This window comes from Musca autumnalis, unplaced genomic scaffold (genome assembly GCF_047663935.1).
Source record: "Musca autumnalis isolate F117 unplaced genomic scaffold, ASM4766393v1 scaffold_1, whole genome shotgun sequence".
Classification (NCBI taxonomy): domain Eukaryota; kingdom Metazoa; phylum Arthropoda; class Insecta; order Diptera; family Muscidae; genus Musca; species Musca autumnalis.
In genome coordinates, this window is record NW_027411644.1 from 118907021 (window position 1) to 118931736 (window position 24716).

The 24716-nt window shown below is 37.3% G+C and overlaps 1 protein-coding gene across 28 annotated transcripts in view; it reads right to left on the reverse strand.

The window, feature by feature from the left end:
* mtd (TLD domain-containing protein mustard) overlaps nucleotides 1-24716 on the reverse strand; it is a 450874-nt gene that overhangs the window by 317202 nt on the left and 108956 nt on the right. For 8 of the 28 annotated variants that reach the window (XM_073990750.1, XM_073990652.1, XM_073990704.1 and 5 more), the window contains one exon: nucleotides 18275-19012. The exons of 2 other annotated variants lie outside the window; for them this stretch is intronic. In XM_073990750.1, the coding sequence (XP_073846851.1) occupies nucleotides 18275-18615 (341 nt within the window). In that variant the 5' untranslated portion in view covers nucleotides 18616-19012. Of the gene's footprint in view, nucleotides 1-18274; nucleotides 19144-23284; nucleotides 23969-24716 lie in introns of all 28 variants that reach the window. 18 more of the 28 variants (XM_073990642.1, XM_073990722.1, XM_073990822.1 and 15 more) reach the window with 8 other exon arrangements.

Sequence of the window (24716 nt, forward strand, 5' to 3'; positions counted from 1 at the left end):
CAGAGATATTGGCTTTGAAATAAAACGTTGACCTTTCTCCAAATAAGTGTTTGCCGATTCCGACCCCTGAATATTATCCGACTATCATCAAAATCAATAGGCTTCTTTCTCTTTGAGACCCCCATTAACCCCCAAAATTTCGTGACGATCCGATCAAAATTGCGACCTCTAGCGTTATTACAAAAAAATCGGAAAATGGGATGCATTATCGACTATTGCCATATCTCTGCTATTTGACCACCTACAACAACCTACATTACATCGTTAGAAAGGTGATATTTTCTGCTTTCATTGTAAGTTTTTGGTTTTGGTATACCCCATATAGAAGCTGAGATATTCGCTTTGGAAAAAAACGTTGTCTTTTTACCCACCTACGTTTTTTGCCCTTTCCGACCCCTAAATATTATCCGACCATCACCAAAATCAATAGGCTTCTTCCCCTCCGGGACCCCCATCCAAAATTTCGTGACGATCCGATAAAAATTGCGACCTGTATCGTGATTACAAGGTTTAGATGGACAGACGGACGGACGGACTGACGGACTGACGGACGGACACACATGGCCAGATCGACTCAGCTCGTCGAGACATTCATTTTGGTATATATAAGTATGGGTCTACGACCATTATTTCGATGCGTTACAAACTTTTTGGCCAAAACCAACTTATAATACCCTCCCCACATCGTGGTGTAGGGTATAAAAACAAGTAAAAAGGCATTAAGTTCGGCCGGACCGAACTTTTAATACCCTCTACCATAACATTTTTTGATCTAAAATGGAATAATTATATTGTGACCACGAGGGTATCCGTGAACACGGTAAATACCTAAGTAAGGTTAGTAAATGTATCTGAAAATGTCTTCAACTGGCTGCATATACCAAAACATGGACCTACGTTGACAATTTTTAATGGATGGATTTTGTGACCACTGAGAACCTTAAATGTCAAATTACAGTTAGTTTGGTTAAAAATTTTAAGTAAAATCTTCAAAATACCGAAAATCGGAAGGTATTGTTATATGGGGGCTGTACCAAAACATAGACCTATGTTGACGATTTTTCGTGGAGATGTTTTGTGACCACTGGGAACCTCAAACGTCAAATTACAGGTAGTTCGGTAAAAAAATTTGCTAAAATCCTCAAAATACCGAAAATGGGGAGGTACCGTTATATGGAGGCTAACTACAATATGGACCTATATAAAAATTTTTGTTGGAGATGTTTCGTGACCACTGGGAACCTCAAATGTTATATTACAGGTAGTTTGGTCAAAAAAGGTAGCTAAAATCCTTAAAATACCGAAAATCGATGTTTGTTCAGAGAAATGGAAATACTTTTTCAAACAAAAAAATATTTTGCTAGTTGGGAAACTAAATATTCCCACAGCTATTCATACAGTGTTTATGTGTGTGCGTGGTTTGTAAGGAGCATATCTAAAATTGATATTTATGTGTTTAACTTTGAACTTAATGAGTTCTATTTTTAGCCAAGCTAGTCAGTCAGTCAGTAACCTCTGAATATTCGCTTTATACAAATCTCCCAACAACAAAAAAGAAGCGGGTGGTGTTACTTTTTATGTGAAAACAACAAATCGGCACGGCCTACTATACATTTCAACAAATTGGATATTTCATTAATGACCACCATCGAGCGGCACTCATGTAGTTACTGTGATTTGTGTCGGAACAAATTATTGGGTTGTTGTTTGGGAGCTATTTCATTCATGCCAACATGTGTAGAGATAAAGTTCAGGGTCATTACTTTCAATTGGAGTTTGCTTTTGTAGTGTGCGGTCAAAATGAGATTGACTTAATGGACCAGCCAGACAGTCAGCATTACTTCCAAAATCGACACATTTGCTGTTAATTTTTTTTTGTTCATTCATTGCAAGTTCAAATCCGGTCAAAAATATCAATATCACTTTTTTGTGGGGAACGAACATTTTAACCGCAACATAAAGCTAAGTACAAGAAGAACAAGAGAAGAAATTAATGTGCAAAATTAAGAAAAAAAAAAACAACTTCATGATTGTGATAAATAACCATTAAACGTTCATATTTGCCAAATCTTGATCTCTTTTTTATGCTGCTTTTTTGTGTGGCATGAAACGCAAATTATCCTCTGGTTCCGAACAAAGTTGGTGATATTTCTTAATCAATCACAACAATAATAATGAAGATAATTCGTTATGCCAATGTTTGTATTACTAGTGACTATAATTTGAACTTCCCGTACGTAAATTACGGGGTTCAATGTCGAAGGAAGTTGATTAATATTAATTGATCGCACAATCGCTGTAGGACCGAACGTTTTTTGAATAAACAAAATAATTCCTGAGTATTTTGTTTATGAAAAAATTCTCTGCTACAAATACTTACTATTACCAAATAACGGATTTAAATAGTATTTATTTGTAGGCGTAACTACTTAGAGATCAACCTACTAACCCATTATTTTAACAAGTGCATGTCACCCGAAATGTGTTCTATGTTTAGAACTGTTGACGTGAATTTATGTATAATATTAACACAACTCTCGGCTTTGTAGTCAGACATCTATGCTCTCTGCCACCGTACTCATAATATTCAGTTGAATAAAGAGGTTTGCCTTGTAAAATTTTAAATAATAATAATACTTGTTCCATAAACATCCCAGGAGGGACAAGGGGCACTTCTCTCATATCAATGAATGCACCCGATTCATATTAGCTCAATGATATGGGACCCATCTTTTTATCGCCGAAGTTCGAACAACATGTCTTAAGACACCACTTTTAGAAGAGTTTTACAGGGCTAAAATACTCAGGAAATGTCGCCAACATTTTATGATGCCTGGCCTGAAGAAATGCAACATTGGTACAGGTTTGAGTAAACTGTGGACAATGGTTAAATCACTCTCGAATCCGATGGCGCGACAGTGACAGATCCGAAGATGTACTCGTATTATTTTAACCGGCAATTTGTAAAGCACTCCAAAAGTGACAGGGCGACGAGGAGTGTCCTTCGTTGTGTCCCTCGTTGTACGATGAGGGATGTTACAGATGTCGCCAACATTTTATGATGCCTGGCCTGGGAATTGCACCACGATGGGACATTCTATTATTGATAATTTCTCTAAAAAGGCCTTTTAAGTTGTTTTTCCCCCTTATAATCCCACGTCGGGCGCCATTGTCAGCTTGATATATACATTCATCTATTTATGAGGCCCTTTCGAATATTTTCTACCTTAAGAAGACACCCTTAAGTAGTCCTTTATCTATAGAAGTCTCCTTTAAGAAGTCAGAGGGGTGCAGCGCTGGCCGAGTAAATTGATAGCTCTACATTTTGCACGGTGAACGAAGACGCTCCTACGAGGAAAAGGAGAGTCAGACATCAGCTTCGTGGCCCTCGGTCTGATAAATTGACTATCCTGGCAACCCATCATTTATCTTTTTCAGTTAGTATCTTGTTCCTCTGACCGCCGTGTTTTTCTTAACCATGGACAAGTTTATTAGCAAGGATTAAGAGAATAAACTAATTACCAGAGACAGTTACCCAGTCCTTTATATCCTCTGGTAGCTGATAGAATATCTCGGGACCTGCAGCCGCACGTTACATATCTTCTGATCGAATACCTGGCAGAGGCAACGGGACTAGGAAATGAGCTCCACAAACATCGTCGTACGTACCCTGAAGACCCAAGACTTAGGGAACCTACTCTTGAAGTCAACAGGCTATCCCAAGTAGAATAAAGTGACTAGACCGCCTGAAGAAATGCAACATTGGTACAGGTTTGAGTAAACTGTGGGCAATGGTTAAATCACTCTCGAATCCGATGGTGCGACAGTGAAAGATCCAAAGTTGTACTCGTATTATTTTAACCGGCAATTTGTAAAGCACTCCAAACGTGACAGGGCGATGAGGATATCTCTTATTTGAGAATTTTCCACCACAATTTACGATGAGGAATGTCACGGAATATCAATTGTAATTTTTAAGCAACTTGGCGAACTCAGAATTGAATATCCAATAAATATCCTCAATCAGCATGGGTTCCAGAAAATAGTGACTATTGATTTATAGAAGGCCTTCGATACTGTGAACCATGCAAAGCTGTTCGAGGACATAGAAAGACTTCCCCCAGCAATATTTAACACGTTGAATACTAACGTTGAAAGCCAGTCGGTTATGGAGTTCAGAAACAAGAAGCCGTAGAACCGTAGAGTGGAACAGAGAGTTCCCCAAGGCGGGGTGTAATCTCCGAAACTATTTAATCTCTACCTTTCCATACCCTGGCATACAAATCGTAATTTGTGCTGCTACGCTGTTAACCACCTGGACAGCTGAAACAAGGCTCCCCTGAACATATTGTTCGAGGATGTTCTGATTCTAACCACTAACTACACATATATTGGCTGCAACTTTTGATAGCAGATCTGAAGTAGGAATAAGGACCTCAAGTAGCTTGCCGGCAGCATTTGGGATGATTTTTAAACTCTTATAAAATAATAAGCTGTGCTGTGGTAAGCTATGCCGCTCCAGTATGGTATGCAAATGTTTGCGCTACGCATTGGGGGAATATTCGAAGCTGCCAGAATACCGACTCGAGGTCTGCAACAGGTTGCCTCCTAATAATGGCACCGAATCATCTTCATGATGAGACAAAGGTTTTACGGGTGCATCAGGACAAAAAGATACCGTATCGAAAGTACCTCGAGGTTGTCGCAATTAGAATCTCTCGCACAATTTTGTGAACAGGCTTCCATTGCCTAGGTACGTCATGAGGGATCCTCATGATCTACAGAAAGTTTCAAAAGCAAAAAACGTAAAACTATAGGTCAACGAGACTATTCAGGCAGGTTTGGAGAGCATTCCCTCGGATGCAGTTGCACAGGCAGTTTAAAGGTATAGTATAAATTCCGTACTCGGAGACCACCTCCACCCATCGCAGCAGAAGAACGCCAACTATCAAGTCAAACACAAACGGTTTTAGCAATGTTAAGATCCGGGCGAAGCACTTGCCTTAGTACGAATTTGGACTAAATTGCTCTGTATGTATTGCGCCTAGCTAAACCCACTCACCTGTTTACGATCAGTTTTAGGCCATGTTTATATTATAGCCTTTTACAGGGTTAACCTTCTTTATGAGGATTTATTTGAAATATAAGCAATGGAATTGACATTTGAAACCCAGTGGGTTTGTTAAATCCGGTTATATATAAACCAAGCAACATCAAATTTTCAACGGTGGCAAAATTTCCCCTCAGTAATGCTGGCGAGATTTCCTGAGTATTTAAGCCATGAAAAACTTCTCTACAATTGGTGTCGTAAGACACGCCGTTCGGACTCGGCAATAAAAAGTAGGTCCCATATCATTGAGCCAATATGAATCGGCTAGACTACCAAAGATAAAGTTCTAAATATGTTCGAGAACCGCCCATTTAAACGAAATGGCGAACTTAGTAAAAGTTTAAAACAAGTAAAAAAGCGCTAAGCTCGATCGACCCGACATTTTTATACCCTTCCATTTGAAATATTCTGAACTAATATGGAATTATTAATTTTCTTTCTGTTACGAGCCTACAATTTTAAATGGAGATTAATTCGGTTAGCTAAAAGTTTGAAAATAAGTGAAATCGGGCGGTACCGTTACATAGGGGAAGTTTTAAACCACATGGGGACAATGAAGGATAAAGCAATCTAATCTTGCCCGAGATAAAAACTAAAAAACTTAAAATCACTGCTACATTTTTATGGGCCCATATAAAAACGGGAACCGATGTTAAAAATTTTTGTTGGAGAAGGTTTGTGATCACTGGGAACCTCAAATGTCAAATTACAGGTAGTTCGGTCAAAAAATCCAGTAAATATCTTGAAAATACATGAAATCGGGACTTACTGTTCTACCAAAACATGGACCTAAGTTGATAATTGTTGGTGTAGAAGTTTTGACCGCTGGAAACCTTAAATGTCAAATTACAGCTAGTTCGGACAAAAACTGCAGAATATCATTTAAAAAAACATTAAAATACCTAAAAATCTGAGGTACAATTATATGAGGCAGAATACAAAACGTAGACCATTACAGCCTACATTCGATCTTTACCTGCCTGTCATATAAGTAATCAATGAATTTTCAAGTTTGGATAGTATGCCTCAATTACAGATAATCGCTTCTGTTTTTTATTTCGACATACATACACTCTCGTATTCCCTTATGGGGTTTCTACACGGTATGTTTTTTACATATTCATACATATCAACTGTCACTTTTTTGCCCATATGTAATTCCTTCTGCACGGCAAAATTTCATTTTTCATTCGTTTTCTGTTGTTTTCTTTATTTATATCGCGTACAAACAAAACAGCTGTTTACCTTTGTTTGTACAGACGAGAATAGAGCGCGTTCTATTCGAAAAATATACATATGTATGCACATTACACTTTGATGCATTGAAATTTCTGTATGGTTCACACCATGTGTACAAAATTCAGATTTGTAAAAAGTGACAGTTGGTATGCACAAATATGTAAAAAACATACCGTGTAGAATACACTTTAGGGAACAGGGCAGATGTTTGTATTTTTAGTTGCAACGGTAACATTTCAAGGTGAAAAAACAAGTAAGCGCCTGACAGATGTGTACAACAGTTTTACCTATATAGACGCGTGTATTTGTTTGTATGAATGTATAAGTAATAAGAATTCGGTGCATATTGATTTATTAGCATCCACAAGAAATGAGTGACACCAAAATCTTGAGTAACTCTGTTATTGGTAGAAAATATAAATGTGTGTTGTGAAAATCAAATTATTTAGGACAATTAAAATAAATACATTTCATTACAACCTAATGTTTATCAAAAAATTCAAAGTAGTTATTTTGTTTTCATGGCATTTTTTAAAGAGTAACGCCAAAATGCATTGTTTGTATTTTTACACACATCCCAAACCATACCATCGACGACCACAAGTCATTTATTCCACTACTGATTGCGCGAATATTTCGTTTTGGAATGAAGACAAAAAATGCCATTCATTGGTTAAGTGATAACAACGTGTAATTTCTGTTCACATTTGGGCGGGATGAGATGATGATGAACAAAAAAAGGGCAGGAGAAAAGAGTAAAGAGAATAGAGTGGTTAACGACGAGACAAGAGATGAATATTAAAACACAATCTATCTGAACGTTCAAGGTTACATTGTGTCGTGCATACAATGGCAACAAGAACAGCAAGCTACTGGTATGGTTCAGGCAAAGTCAGAGGCTGAGGTTGAAACAGAAAACCATTTCAGGATTTCAAGGGTACGTACCTTCACCATCATCATCATTATCGCCGTCAACTTTTTGTATTTTGTGAATTGCAGCGAATGTGTTGTTGTTGTTGCTGTTCTTTGTTTCACTGTTTTTGTGTGTTTCTTCACAACCTCCATACCATGTAGCAGCGTCGGCGATTGTAACATCAGCTGCCCCCAATCCATTGCTGTAAGTTTTGTCGTCGTTGAGCCGGTTACAACCCATTCTTCTCCCCCGCCACAGTAATTGGTTAGGCTCGCAGACCGTCATTGAGTGAAATGATGATGTATATAGCCGTATGTACAAGTATGTATGTATGTGGCATGTTAAACAACATGTTAATGATGACAACAAATCGGTTGGGGTACTTATTTAACGGATAAAACTTATCTCGTATTTATATCCTTGAATTTTGTGACAGCAGCAGCACAATAACAACAACAACTGTCATAAGAATATATGTGCTCTAGGTCACCTACTTGCAGCCAGAGCCGGAGGTGCTCTTACAGTGTGTATTATCTCAGGCGTCTCTGGGTTGTATTGACATTCAGGATTGTTAAAAATAAAAATATGTACATAAATCTGCATAAGGAACTGAGTAGGAACTGTTATGGATGTTTACAGTCAGCAGTCGGGAACAATGCACCACACGTTTATGACTCGACCTTTGCTAGTAAATACATTCTGTTCTTGTTCTCTGCTATTATCGTGGAAGTAATTTCTCGTAGCAGTTTTTATCTACCAAGCAACACTTTAGAAGAAATTAGTACATACTATTGTATTCTTAGACCTGAAAAATATTTTAAGAAGGCTTAAAAATGTGTTTATGTTGCATTTATATCGACATAAATATAATATTTAAATAAAAACTATTTCCCATGAATATAACGAAATAGTGCAGCACTATTATATTTATACATTGGTGTGATGACTTTTTGACTCTCTCAAGAACCGACTACATTTCGCCAAATCTGGACTCCGTCTAAGCCGGTCTTAAGCCCGGTTGAAAAAAGGAGGGGGATTGTCGCGAGCCAACGGGTGAATTGACTATTCAACAATACATCTCCAGGACGATCGACATACTCAGTTAGTGATCTTTTACCCTGAAAGTGTTTCCTTAACAACGGAGTGTTACACTCGATTTCAACTGTCAATTCCATAGCTCAAACGTCAAATGAAATCTCATCTGGATTTCATTTGACGTTTAACCTATGGATTTGACAGTTGAAATCGAGTGGATTTCGTAAATGTAAACCAAGCATTACGCGACCACGTTTTTCAAGGTTTGCAGTACGGTACCAACTGCTTTTGAACGGTTGACCTCATTCCCTCCATTAATAAATATCTCATGGATATACAAACATTCAGTAAAATATCCAAACAACAAGTAAGAAAGTATCAGTCAGCTGTGCCGACAGAGATTTACCCTCAGCCTCGAACCTAATGAAACACACTTCTTCTGACGTCTGTAGTTTTTTGGGCCAATTTCTCAATAAGTATGGATTTGCCCCCGAAAAAAATTGTACCGTCTTAACTAGGGCCGCATACACAACATTTTGCCAACAATTTAAAACGATCCCAGACGAGTACATATACTGCACTCTTTTCAAACTGTGTGTGGGAGGTACCCAAAAAAGTGGTCCGATGTAGTCAATATTTGTACATAATTCTAGGCTGCAAGAAGTAATACGACGTACAACGTTTACACCAAATGGGGTTTTCCCTTCGAAGTTTTTTGTGGGAGGTACCCGAAGGACGGGACCGATATAGTTCATATTCCAACCTGATGCAAGACTAGATGAAATAATACGATGTGCAAAGTTTGGACCAATCAGAAACTCCCTGCGAGACTTATCTTGCAGATTTTAGTTGGTGCAGTCAAGGTTTCTTTGAGATTTTATACCATTATCACAGGAAGTATGAACTAGCCACCGAAAAAATTTTACCGTCGTAAAGTGGGCCTCAAGGAAAACCTGCTGAGAAGCTCTTAAACTTCACGTTTTCCGAATTTTGTGTGAGAGGTACCCGAAGGAATGGATCGATATAGTCCATATTCGAACCCGATCTATGTCTGGGAGTAATATTGACAAATTCTGTTACTACTTTCGAGAGTTATCATGCGCACCATTTTAGCGAACATTGTTGAACTTTTGTGGGGGAGGTGTGGGGAAGGACTGGATCGATATGGCCCATCTTCGAACTCAAACGAAGTTTGGACAAAATATAACGAATGCCAATTTTTGGTTACTTCGTTTGAGAGTTATCGTGCGCACCAGCCAGACAGACGGACGGACGGACATTGCTCAATCCACTCCAAATTGTCTGAAAGAGATTTCGTCCAAACATAATTTGGGTCTAAACCATTATTTCGATGAGGCACATTTTTGGTCATATCAAAGTGTATACACCCTCTTTAGCCTGAAGGCTGAGGGTATAAAAACCGCAAATAAAGCTTCAACTAATGTGGGTATAGATATCTTGTCTGATATTTGTACCTGACCATCAAAAACATGGACACTAAGGAGTTCACTACTCTCGCCAGCCGCTCAAGCTCTGGTGTTGCAGAGAATCGGACTGTAGCCAAGGGGGGGTACGATATCCCGGAACTGAAGCTTTTTAACGAGAAAAAGCGACATTAAATACTCTGCACGCGTGCTTAGGCATGTGTCTTGCTTGCGCTAACGCAGCGTGTGTGAGTAGAGTTTGTGTCTAAAATTAATGGTGGAGGTTTTGTAAGTAGCATCAATGTCTTGGTCTTCAGTGGTGTAAATAGACAGATCATGATATTCCTAAATCTCATTGAGAAAAAGTCCTCTCTAGCAGGAGAGCATGACATTTGGTATAATTTATCGCTGACAGAATGGGATGACAGTGATCCTTGTCTCTACCTCCATGTCATGTTACAGCACCCCAATCAGTTGTTGTAGTAGTTGTAGCAGCATATAAACCTACGTAAAAGCATAGGTTTCATGCTGGGTTGGCAGCCGCTGGCCGAAACACGATGTTTTCGGGTCAATCCGGTACGAAAGAACCCGCTGCCGTTGGATTAATAATCCCAATCCGTAGGTAAGATTGCTAAGCCGACTTGTTCCCTCTGGAGGAGGAAAGTGGCATGAACGAATCATCCTTCAATTCATTTATGCCGCAAACCTAATAAAAATACCAAAGTCAAACAAGCGAAGGACAAGAAAGTATATCGAAGGGAAGTCAGTTATGCAATCGGTATGCAAAAAAAGATCCAAACACCATCAGCGTAAGGGAATTTCAGCTGATAAGATGTAATTTTAAGTTTGTAAGGAAGTTCGAGAGGAACTATCCCCAACTAAGAGGAAACTTCTTGTCCGCAAAATTCCCACTTCAAGAACAGGAAAAAGGATACTCCTTCGTCCAAAGCAGGTAAAGCGCAGCCTTCAAAAAATTATGTTTCCAACAACAGTATTTGTACAAAAATAAGGTGGGTAGACTAAGCGGCAAGACCTATAATGTGATATCCGCCTCGAATGGGGACAAGGTAAGAGCGTGTACAGTGGCTAAAAGAACCTTAACCTGTCTAATTAGAGTAGAAGTTACATCACTACGATACTGATATAAATAGGGCGGAGCACGCCTTCATTATTGTCTTCGATCTACATGTTTTATGGAGAACCCGACCCACCATGTAAGGTCACGCATTACCTGCTGGACGAACTGGGGAGCATGGGCTGGGTTATCTTTGGATGCAATGCAAATGCTCACCACTTCCGCTGGGGAAGCAGTAACACCAACGTCAGAAGTGACTCCATATTCAACTTTCGGAATACGTAGCAAGGGTAGCATCCGAACATTTCAAAACAGACTAAGGCTGGAAGTGGTCTGTTATAGAGAATTGGAACTAATCTGAAAAGTGTTCCCTCTCGGGTTATAAAATCATACATTTCAAATCTCTTGGAGTAATGCAGAGCCCCATAGAAACTCCAGGAGAATGGACTGGAGTTAATTCAAAGTCCTGACGGCTTCAAAATTGTGAGGAAGCAGTGGCAATCAAGGAAGTAAAGGGAGAATTCCCATAAAGAGCTAGGTTTCGAAAGATATAATCTAAGGATTCCAAATTCATAGGTAGAGTCAAGCGGAACGATGGTTTCCTGGACTAACTCTTGATTATAGACTCTCGATCTACTACCAGGGGTTCACTTTCCCGTTTGTAGGGATTTTAGTGGTACCCTGCCTATAACAAGTCACATTCATACCCTAACTGTAGAGGATGAACAGCTGATAGATAGTTTAACGAGCCTCTCAAGACTTCAACGGGCGATTAACAGTTTTCAGACTTACAAATCACCGAGACCGGATGGTATCATAATGACAATGAGTCAGTCACTACAGTAAATCAATACTAACTGTCCTTACGGAGATTTTTAAGACCTGCACATACCTGTTGTATGGGAAGAGGTACATCCCCAAAGCGGGGAAGCCCTATTACCCAAGACTATATACCAATTAGTCTATTAAAGACGATGAAAATGTTACTTGACCTGGAAATTAGTTCATAACTATATCCCACATCAAGGAAAAGTCAGAGGAAATCGCCTTACTTCAAACTTCGTCCTGGCGACTTTTTCCGATATAGGAATTTCCTTTATCCTTGTGGAATTGATTGATGGGATGCTGAAAAGTAGAATTATCAACTCGTACATAGCAGAGTGTTCCACGAGGAACCAGAGCGGTACCAATGTGCTACTACATTGACAAACTTCGTGAGATCTACATCTAGAAAACACATCGAAGATGCCTCAAACTTCAAAATCGGACGACAGTCGCATTGACTACTGTTGATAATTTGAAAATGTAGAAGAAATAGAAACGGTCGAATATCTACTTTGTAGTTGCCGCTTGTTGCAAACCAATTGTCATTGATTACTTTATAAATAAGTACGCTGAAGAAGGAGGTAGCCAGGAACCGGTGTGTATTGTGAAAGACTGAACTTAACGGCAACGAGGACAGCCAGGCTGCTCTAAAGGCACCAGGCTCCTTCTCTATTAATGTCTGTTCAAAATTGTAATTGGCTATTCTAAAAAAAAACCCCATTTCAAGGTTGAGGGAAATGAGACAGATAATGAACTATCAAGACAAGGCTCCAGTCCTCTGACCTTCAGGTGGAGGACTCTGTCAAGCAACAGCTTTGATTCTTTCTCGACAAACTAAATAAGTTTTACGTAGAGAAATCCCGTAAAGATCTGGCACGATGGACCTGGATGCAAAGTATTGCGATCAATTTGGTCGGCAATCTCGGCGCGTTGAACTACGTCCCTTCTCACATTTCGTAAATCAGAGATCAGAATTGCTGTAGGGATCATCACTGGTCACTGCTGCAAAAAAGTATGACAAACTAGTGGGAGGAGAACAGCATTTAGTACTGCAGGCTATGTGAAGATTTGGAAGAGACTGAAACAATCGAGCATCTCTCTGTCGGTGCCATAGACTGACAATAAAGAAACAGGAGGTTTGGTGCTCATGAGATTACATGTCCCTTTCGTACTTCTCTTTCATAGATCCTGCGGTCCTGCTAAGTTATGGCAGGAACATAAAACAAGCTCTTTTTCTATCCTCTTTGTTTTATCCAATTTCACTTAAAGACAGTTTAAAGACTGCGCCTACACAGTTTTGTATTTTTTATTGAAGTCCATTGATCCAGATTTCCACCATTTATTTGTTCGTTCGCAAATCCGTACTTCCTTAGATGAAAAACCTCCATAGCCAACAGCTGCAATGATTAGTGAGTACCATAACTCTCGAAGGGAGTATTCCAGACTTATGTATAATTTGTAGATGGACTATATTGGTCACCACCTTTTGGTACTGTCAAATAAATGACATATTTACTAGTTTTATGTGCAAGTGTAAATTAGGTTCAATATTTATTCTAATCCTACATAAATTTCGGAGATCTATATACAAACAGATATCCAAATAACCAAACATGTCCAAACCTCTAACCATGACGTTATTCATTTTCATAAAAATCTCAAAACATTGAACCGCTATAAATAATTCTGAATAAAAAGAAAGGAAGAAAAAAAAAACAATATGCATATTCTCACGCTCATATTTTATGCGAATGATTAATATTTTATGAAACAAATTCTGTCAACGGTTATTAATTCAATGGCAGGTTTTTATACATGCATTTACACAGATGTCTGTGTGTGAGTGTGTTATAAAAAATAATATAATTTGTATATCGTGGCATATACGCATGCGGTGGGAATATTGGTATGTATGTGTGCAAGTAATCAAATTGATTACTTGACTGCTATACCATGGTGGCAGCATAACATTCATCTGCCAATCAATCAATTTGTCAAACATATTATCTATTATACGTGAATGTAAAAGTAGGTATACATACATATTTACTTTGCTCGCTGAATGTTTAAAAATGTATTACTTTTGTTCTATAGGCTCAATCGATAAAATTTATAATAACAATATATGTATGTCATAAAGTTTTGTTTTAATCTATCAGTCACAGGTTATAAATTCAAATAAATTGTATGTCGCAAAATTGACAAATATCGTTTCACAGATTATGTCGACAATAAAAATATATCAAACGAAACGGAAAGTTGTTTTCTAATTGTAAATTCTAATAAGAAAAACATATTCAAGTTCAAATAAATTTTATTTCAAATGTCGAGGACGATTTGAAGTGTAACAGTTATTGTTGAATATAAATTGCATGAAATAATCGTGAATTCAGCAGTTACATAGGTGTATATATATCGATATACCAAATATATATATTTTTATGACACTTATGGGGATTATTATAAGAAATACTAGTATACCATTATATAGCATAATATAATTATTATATATATTAATGGTTCCAGAAACATCTCAATAGGAACAAGAAGACGTCTCTCATGTCAATGAGTGCACTCCGATTTAAATTAGCTCAATGGTATGGGACCTACTGTTTATCGCCAAGTCCGAACGGCGTGCCTTAAGGGGTGACCCCCAGTTGTAAAGCCCAATTAAAGCCATTTTTGACGAATTTTTCCAAAAAAAAAAATTAAAAATGTTTAGTAGATGTTCTTTTCATCTTAATCTACTTCCTGAATTTTTCTTGTTGAAAAATATTACGTAGTTTTGTGGCAATTGACCATCTACCAAACCATATTTATACCCTCTGCATTTATGCTAAGGAGGGTATATACACTTTCATACGGGCAAAATGTGCCTCATCGAAATAATGGTTTTAGACCCCAAGTATGTTTGGACGAAATGTTTTTCAGACAATTTGGAGTCGATTGAGCAATGTCCGTCCGTCTGTCTGTCTGTCTGGCTGGAGCGCACGATAACTCTCGAATGGATCAACCAATTCGGTCCAAAATTTGGCTTTTGTAATATTTTGTCCAAACTTAGTTTAAGTTCGAAGATGGGTTATATCGGTCCACTCCTTCCGGTACCTCCCTTACAAAAGTTCGGAAATGTTCGGAAAAAAACCGATTTGCTCCATACTTTGCAAATCGTGAAATGTCTACCAGACTTAGATTAGGTTCCAATATGGACTCAATCGGTCCACTCCTTCGGGTACCTCTAACACAAAATTTGGGATAAGTTCAGTTTAGGACCTGCTCTCGAATCGCTTTGATTTTTGTTTTACCAACTTGTACTCACTGCTCCCCACACGATGGTACAAGTTTTATCAGGCGCAAGTCCACACTTCCTGAGAAAATAGCCTGAAAGTTGCAAAAAAAACCCTGTGACACCGTGTGAAGTGGTTGGAGCGCAAGAGCCATATCGGTCCACTCCTACAGATACCTCCCCCACAAAAGTTCAAAAATGTTCGGAAAAATTTTTCGTACGGTAACTCTTGCAGGGAGTGGCCAAATTGGTCCATACTTTACACATCCTAATATATCTACCAGATATAGATCGGGTTCAAATATGGACTATATTTGCCCACTCCATCCTGAACCTCCCACACAAAATTTCGGATAAGTTCACTTTAAGACCTGCAATCGAATCAAATTGATTTTTTTTTGAAGCAACTTGCATTCGTCGCCTCAATTACGATGGTAAACTTTTTTTCAGGGGCAAGTCCAAACTTCTTGAGCAAACAGCCCGAAGGCTGCAAAAATCCCCTATGGCACCATATGTAATGGCTGGAGATCCACTTCCATAATGGTCAATGTCGATCCATTCCTTTAAGTGTCTCCTCCGCAAAACTTTTGATCTTTAATCCTAATCAACATTTTTGTCGGTTCATACATCCAACAATTTTAAAACCCCCTAAATACATGTTTTTTGGGAAAAAATTGTTTCAATATACAAAGGCTGAGGGTATATCTCTGTCGGCAAAGCTGACTGATACTTTTTTTTTTACTTGTTTTCGACTCAGACCGAAACTCTGGTTTTGCGGATATTTTATTCGAGAACGTCACAAGAGAATGTATTGAAAACGATTCATTTGTCGCTCAGTTTGTGGCAGGAAAACCTTCGATTTCGAATATCGGTAATAATATTATTAGCGAATGAATTGACGATAGTTTTCACGATAGTGGCGAAAAACATATTTTGTGGAGTTTTTCATGTTTCTGTCATGTAACTTTTTCGTCTTTATTTCTTTATGTTTGTGATGCGATATGTAACTGCTTATAAACATTGTTGCCTTGTATTTGGTATCCTACCCATATGTCGAGTTTATCAACACTTATTGCTTATATTATACTTAGCATTTATATCGAAATTATTAGAACAAAGCAAATTTGAATTTTATAAAATCTACATAGAATTATTTTTTAAAGCAAAAACATTTCCAAAATAAAAATGTTTCTCGAAACAATTGTTCTTGTGAAGAAAATACATTTTCCAAATGTTCGAAAATGATATCGTTTTGGAACTTTTGGCGAATAAATAAAAGAAAACACGAAAAAAACATTTGCCAAATGTTCGAAAATTATATCGCTTTCGAAACTTGTGGCGAACATTCGAAAAATATCAGCATCTGGTATGGTGGGATGGTAATGATTGTTATTCATAAAATACATATGTACAGTACCACAATATAATTATCCCAGCAAAATTTGAGGGAATGGGTTCTTTGCGATGACGTGATTTCATGTCATCTTTTGCATTGGTTCAAAGGAAGTCGTGAAAGATCCGATCTTTTCATTAGGATTCAAACCAATGCAAAGGAAGTCGTGAAAGATCCGATCTTTTCATCAGCATTTGTACCCATTCCATCGATCCAATAGAGATGATGTTTGTGTTTTTATTTACACACCTGTTTATTTTCATTTAAGTATGTTCCAGTACTGCAAAAATCTACTAATTTTTACTATTTTTTTTCTGATAACATAAAGGAAAAAGTGTTATCGGATTAAAAATTAGTAGATTCTTGCAGGTTCTGGAACAGACCAAAGTTGTTAGAACTGTCGTCGTGATGTTGTCTTACATTTCCTGCATATCAGACAACTAAAACTTCTAAACAATTGGTATTGTATGAAGCTCGAAATGTCTGCAATAAAAATGGAGTCACAATCATCGACCTAAAAGAATCGGACTAAAAGTTCCCTTGTCTGTTCTAAATCTGACATTGAACGAAATCAATCAAATCTCGCTTCTTGGAATTTGAAAAAAAGTCCGAAACGAAAAGGAACAAGAATCTGAAAATAAAGAAGAAACGACTTTTGGAAAGAAACAATTAAAAATAAATTAATTAAACATAAATGGTATTTTCCAGAAAAAGTCTCTCCTCCCCGTTCATTACATTTTGTTCTTAGAGATCCCTAAAGCAAGCCGGGTTGTAGATCCCTACATATTTCCGTCACTAAACAAAAGAGTTTAAATTACCAAAATGTTGTTATAAAATAACAAAATTATAAAATAAAAGTAATTTACGAAATAAAAATACTTAAAGGAGTGTATTTGGAGTCCATGTCGAAATCTGAACTGGTGATGGGAAGATAATAGAAAAAACCTTTTGTAAGATGAAAGAATATCAGTTGCGGAGAACGGAGGAAGTAATCTTTTGCGTTGCAGCGGTGGTGATTACATTGCAATTTTGGATGTAAACTTTTTGCTGATCAATTAATTGAAGTTATTTCGTGAATTCGTTTGAATTAATAAAAAGTTTTGTTTGTCCACATTTAAATTGAGCGTTTCCATTTTCCAAACAAGACATGAAAATGTCATGCCAAGGGGTTGGTGAAAATGACATGTCAAAGCATTGGTTAAAATGACATGTCAAAGAATGGGTGAAAATGACGTGTCAGTGAATTGGTTAAAATGACATGCCAAAGCATTGGCGAAAATGACATTTCAATGCATTGGTTAAAATGACATGCTTAGGATCCAAAAAAGAACGTCATCTTTTGGGGGTCACGCTCATATAAAATTCATGAGTGAAAATGACAAAAAGATGACATGCCAGATCACTTGCACCCATGATTCAACTCATGATTTTTCATCGAAGATTTTACTGGGATGTCACAGTAAGAATTTAAAATGTCCATTTGTATTATCGCTAAACGTATTAGTTTAGGAGGAATTTAAAAGTTTATATTTATAATTGCACGTTTTCAATATAGTAAGCATTATTAGAAAATAGTAATATTATTTAAAAATTATTTATAGGCCATAAATAGGATCATCTTATAACTAAATTCACTTAACGTTTGATGTGCATCTATCTACAAAATTGTGCTAAATTTTTGAAATGTGCTCTTTTTTACAGTGCTGGCTGGGTTTTACATATAATTGATTATACAACTAAATTAGAAAAAGGAAAAAAATGTTCAAAACAAATTCAACACAAAATCACAAAATAATTCTACACAAATTTCAACATAAATAAATGTTTCAGAAAATTCTCTACTACTTTTCAAAAGGTTTCTGCTCAAATTGTTTTCAAAATTAAACACAAATCAATTTCAAATTGCAAAAACGAAAACAAATCCAAATATTCTAAAAAACGAACAAAAGGACAAAATTGAAATTTGTTTTGACTTACTGCCATGAAAAACTGCCGGTTATACCGTCCTTAAGGCGATCTCTTAATGAACGTTGTCTACTTGGTCCCGAACCGGTCAAAGGTGGCAGCATAGGATTATCCTCGCTCCCATCTTCGTGAACGGTGGTTATATTGGAAGCTGAGTTAGATATGACTCCAGTGCCGGAGCCGCCCAAATTGGCGCTGGCATTGTTTCCTCTACCGGCTGGCGAATGTTCCATTATGCGTGGCTGATGAACGGGTGAAAAATGTTGTTGTTGATTATGCTGTGACGTTTGATGCTGTTGTGGATCTCTGGCTAAACGTCTAGCACTATGACGTGGGGAATTTTCGCGAGACATTTTGTTTAGTTTTTGTTTTTTGGTTAATTAATTTATAGTTGTAGTAAAAGATAGGTTTTATTTATTTTTATTGAAGGTAGATTGGTTGGTTGTTTGAAAGATTTGTGAGGTGTTGTTGAATGACAAAATTTCAAAAGTTGCAGATTAAAAAGAAAATGTCTATGATGCACAGATTTTTGTTTTGTTAGATTTTAAACAAACATTCAAAAAGCTTTTACGTTATTTTTGTTGGTTTTCAAAATTGACAATTTTTAAATTATATTTTGTTGGTGGTTTTGTAATTGAAAATTTGCAATAATTGACAATTTGTTGTTGTTAAAAAACATCGGTGAGTTGCAAGCCAATTGAAGTTTAATGAAAAAAAGTTATTGCCTCATAAGAAACGAAAAGGAGGTGCCTTTAAGAAAAAATCAATTAATTTTTATTTTTATATGTTTTTATTAAGCAGCATTCCGATATATTTGTTTTAAAATTTTATTTATTTTTTTTTCTACTGTTTTTTTGCCAGGCAGATTCACATTCAATCCACTGAAAGAAAATTACGTTTATCATTCGGAAGTGTAAAACATTACAACATTGGATTTTGAGAAAAAAGAAGTAAAGAAGGTAAAAGTTACACAAAAGAGACAGACAGACAGTCGGACAAAATCGTCCCAAAATGTATATGGTAGATAGATTTGCATAAATCAAGAAGAAGAAACTTTTTCCAAAAAAGCTGTTAATGTGTTATGTTTGTATGTGTTCATATTGTTTTGTATTCATGTATGTGTATGTATGTAAAGGATTATAATGGAATGTATTAATGGTCGTTTGCATGAACGAAATGTCTGGAAAGCCATGAAATTAGAATAATTTTTTTCAGTAAAGGTTTATTTAAAAGTGTTTTCCTTGAGTGCTTGACAAGAACTTTTTTATTTATATTTATTGAAAGTAAAAAAAAACTATTTCCGATTACTATCTCCCGATGGGAGACTCTCAATGATATGGAACTCCCTTTTTTATCGCCAAGACTAAACGGTATATTGAACATAGTACAACGCCACTTGTTGAGAAGTTTTACTTGGCTAACATACTCCGGTAAAGTAAAGTAGAAAGTAATTATCGCAAGGCGGACGAGGAGCCCGCTACTGAAGGTACATACTCTCTGCTGCTCATCACTGCTCATTGGTGTTCCATTCCATGAAAATGTATCCTTGTAGCGCTGGCTGAGCAGAGTGGTAGCTCTACTTTTTGCAAGGTCAACGAGGACGTCCCTACTACAATTAGCGGAGTTCGCCAGACATAACCATCGTGTCAGCTGGTCTGATAAATGACGTCACCTGGCAACCCGCAGTTTCACTTGAGTCAGACCATGTCCCTATAATTGTCTCCATCAGCAGACCGCCCGACTTCAGCATCTCATGGGAAAGTTAATTTGCGTACTTTCAGAGATTTCTCCAATCACCGCTTCAGAGAACTGTCTAACCTTTTTGATCAAAAAAGATGTTCCGTGACATTATTACACCTGCATCACCTGTGTACACATATACCTGCTGGTCGAATACACGAAGTGAGGTCAAATTTACCAGCAGAGGCGTCGGGACTAGCAAATGAGCTTCGTTGAGCCAACCCCCGTGATCCAAGATTTTGGGAGCTGACACTAGAAGATCTTCTGAAGAGTTGCAACATTGGAGCCGAAATAAATGAATTATGGGCAACGGTTTAGTCACTCTCGAACCCAGGAAAGGAGGAATTTAGGACCTCAGTCACGTTTGGTGACCTTACACTGGCTGATCGACAATTTGTCGAGCACCCTGGGAGTGAAGAAGGGGCGAAAAATACTATGTTGCATTAGATATCTTCCTATAAAGGAGGAACCACCACAATTTCCAATGGAGGTTGTTGCAAATGCCATTAAGAAATCTTAATTATTCAAAGCGTTAGACCCTGATGATATGGCGAAACAGCTGAATGAGCCCAGGGTTGAGTATCTCACCGAAGTTATCAACCTGTCGCTAGCCACCATCATCGTCCCCGAAGTCTGAAAAATGGACTGAAGCCGAGCAAGGAAACCAGCAATTGTGAATCGTGCAGAACGATTTCGCTTTTGTCGATCGTAACAAAGACTTTATTCCCAGAATCAGAAATAGCTATGCAGTTGCCGATCATCAGCATGAGTTCCGTAAACATTACAGTACAGCAACAGAGCCGCACGCCATCTCCACACATATCAGTCGAGGATTCAACCAGAACAAGCCGTGCGACTGGACTGTGTTTGTGGCGCCCATGTAGTGACGCAGACTGATCCGAAGAAGTGCGCAAGTTATTTTAATCGGCAATTTGTCAAACAAACCGCCAGTGACTGAACGAAGAGTTCTACGTCCCTGCAAAGGAGGAACCAACACAACTTACATGAATTATATGGAAAATGCCGTTAGGAACTCAAAGTTGTCCAAAGCGTTAGATCCTGACTGTATAGTGAAACAAATGGATCAGCCCAGAGTTGAGTATCTCACCAAAGTTCTCAACCTGTCCCAAGCCACCATAATCATGCCTGAAGTTTGGAAAATTGGCAGGGTGATCTCGCTACTGAAGCTGGGCAAGAATGCCAGTAAGGTCGAATCGTACAGGCCGTTTTCGCTTTTGTCGCCGGTAGCATCAGAAATAGCTATGCAGCTGCCGATCATCAGCATGGGTTTCATAAGCAGCTCAACAATACAACAGCGCTGCACACCATATCTAGGCATACTAGTGTCAAAGACTCAACCAGAACAAGCCACGTGATAGGACAGTGGTAGTGACGCTCGTCTTATCAAAAGCCTTGAGGTCATCGAGCAGCCTTCCCTCCTGCCAAGTTTTAAACGTTGAATAGTCAATTGTGTGTGTGGACGCCAGTAGTATGTTGAATTCAGGAATAAAAAGTTGAAGCCCCCTGAAGTAAAACAGTGAGTTTTCAAAGGTGGGGTGATATCTCCGGAACTGTATAACCTCTACCTTTCCAGTATTGGACCTCCTCAAGACAGCATTGAGATCGTTACGTATTCGCATTACGGTACAATCTTGGCGTCGCAACGCCAAGACTCGACCCGATGAGTCGAGTACATTCCCTAATGTCATTTGTGAAAGGCTTAAGTCCTATTTGTTCGATTCCTCTACCTTTTTCGAATATGCAAATATCTGTCACTAAGTGCAAGGCCTCTCTGTTTACTACATGATGAGCACAGAGTTGAATGTCTTGGTTGATGATAACAGAAAAAATCAACCAATATTTACCCCAAGATTCTAGAGGTAAAATTCACGTCGTTTGCACAGGGCACTGCTATATTAAACGGTGTCCTGAGAACTGCAACAGGGTGCCTCCATGAGGAGACGAAGATTCATCTAATACGGCAACATAATAACATGCTCTCGTTACAGTACTTGCTCGGGAGTTACCGTAAGAGTCATCCTGACCCCCAAACAGGCATGTCAGGTGGAATCTTCATGAACGGGAGAGAGTAGTGAAACGTTATAAGAGAGAACCCCTAGATCAGCAGGTCCTTGGATGAGAACTCCATTTATCGCTGCCACAACAAAACAAAGCCATTTGCAACTACGTTCGGGATGGTACAGTAGCCCAAATTTCTAAAGAAAACAAATTGATCATGTTGTTATAAGTGGAGGACACTCGAAAGCTGCAAAGAAGACTACAGCAGAACACTCCACTTACTTTACCCAATCGTTTCATTACGCACATTTCTTTCCGATAGTATACCAGTTTGCTATTTCGCATTTTTTCCCACTGTGCAACGGGCAAAATGGCCGCTGGTGTCGAGCAAGCAATGGATGTAAAAATATACTTCTGTTCTAGAACCTTGAAGACAAATTTAACATTTTTTAAGTTTCGGCGTTCTCGTTCCAAATCATATAGCCTCGCTTAGGAAAAAGCTATAAATATGGCGCCCAACAGCAATAACTTTCACTGATTTTCTATTATAACTTGATTTAAACATTTTTGCTATAATTTTTGACATTTCTGAAAATTCTCCATTTTTGTACTTTAAGGATTAACTTGTGTGTGAGAAAGCACAATTATTGACACACATTTCTTCAAAGAAGGACGTTCAAATATTTCTTCAGAAATTTCTGAGTTATATTGGCGAAAGCGAGATGAAACAGCACATTCTTCTCTATTCTTCTCTAAACATTTGCCTATATTACTTCTTTGAAGTTATTAAACACATTCCATATTTCACTAATCAAGCAAGCACTCAAGGTCAAAATTCAGAATTTTGAAACAGAAAAAAACAATACAAAAACGTGTATGACATTTGAATATAATCTAAGAAGTGAAAAAATATAATAGACGGTAGCGTTAAAATGTCTTTGCATGCATGAATATCGAGAAGATTAAAGGAAATGTAGGAAAACTTGATTCAGACAAAAATAATAAAATAATGTTAAAAATATGAGTGAGAGAGCAAAGTTATACCATAAAATACATTTATATATAAAATATCCATACATATATGAAAGAGAGAAGAATAAAAATGAAGAATAAAAATGCGTAATAGGCATAGATTTTATAGGATAAATACATATGTATGTACGAGTATGTTATTATGGTATTGCTGATATGTAGGCATATAAAATGTATGGTGTATGTAATGGTATTGCTGTTTGTTGTTGTTATATTGATTTGGAAGCATACATTTATTAACATTGATTTGGCATTTAATTAGCTGAGTTGTCTGATATGCTTTGCTTTATTTATGCTCTGGTATTTGGATTGGATTTTCTCTGTTGTTCTGTTCTGCTTGTTTCAGTTTGGTTTCTGTTGGATAGAGGAGAGAAATCTTTTTGGCAGGAATAAAGTTGTCATTATGTTGCTGACATATGTACATATACAAATACATATGTATGTTTTATCTAATTTGGGATAAAAGTGTTGTTAGTATTGATGATTGGGCTAAGGATAATTTCTATTTTTTGAGGACAGGAAATTTGAGTGTCTAATATGTGTATATGTGTGTGTATAATTGTGTGTGTGTGTGTGTCTACAAACGCATATCTGTCTATGTTTCTTTTGGCTACTTTGCTAGCATGTCCATATTCTGCACGAATACAATTTAAGAAGCATACAGTACAATTTTCCAGTTTAAAGGCGTATATATAGAGTATATTTGCATGTAGGTATAAATATAGGAATATTGTTGTTGTTCTTGTTATATATTGATTTAGCTATTCTAATTAAAAATGCACACATAACTAGCTAGATATTTATGCATGTTGAGTAATTTGTTACGATTTTTGTTTCTTTTTGCTTTCGATTTGAATATAAATGAATTGTGGTTATATTTAATTTAGTTTTTAAGGAAACCGTTTTTGAACGAACCTGCAAAGAAAAGAAATAAAAAAAGACAAATTAATTAAGAAATTGATTTACAAAATCAGTTCAGTGAAAATTAATGTATTTATTTGTATGGAATTAGAAAATATTGTGAACACCAGAATTTAAATCAGTTCTTATGACGATTCGAATACAAATTCGTTCGAACTACTACCCAACTTCTGTTTTTTGAAAAAATTGTTCAATTCTTTTTATTTTCAATCAAACAAGCATTTTCTATAATAACAGGAATTCGGTAGTAAATCGAACTAATTCGAATTCGAAGCGTCTTAGTAAAAACAGGTCATTAGTATCAAATATTGGCAGCGAAAACGATACCCCAATACCAATTCCAAACGACGATTTTAAATCCGCAGTTTAAATGAGGTGAGAACATCTATTATACATATTAACAACTACGAACGGCACACAGTGCGAAATATGGGTACTGTAGTGGAACTTTACTCATAACTTTTAATGTGAAGAACGTAGGTTACTAAAATTTTCCAAAAATGTTTCTTATAGTTGTGGGTCGTATGTGGATAAATATGGGCCACATAGACTTGCGGTTTCCTATAGCCCCCACATATCGGCGGTGACCGTTTTTACGTATTAGGTTCATTTTTCAACCGATTTTGCTGCAAATTGGTATATTGGGGTTTCAGTTCATGGAGAACATATGTCCAAAATATGGTCAATATCTGTTCGCGTATAGGTATAGCCCCCATTGAGCGGTACCGGCCAATATAACATA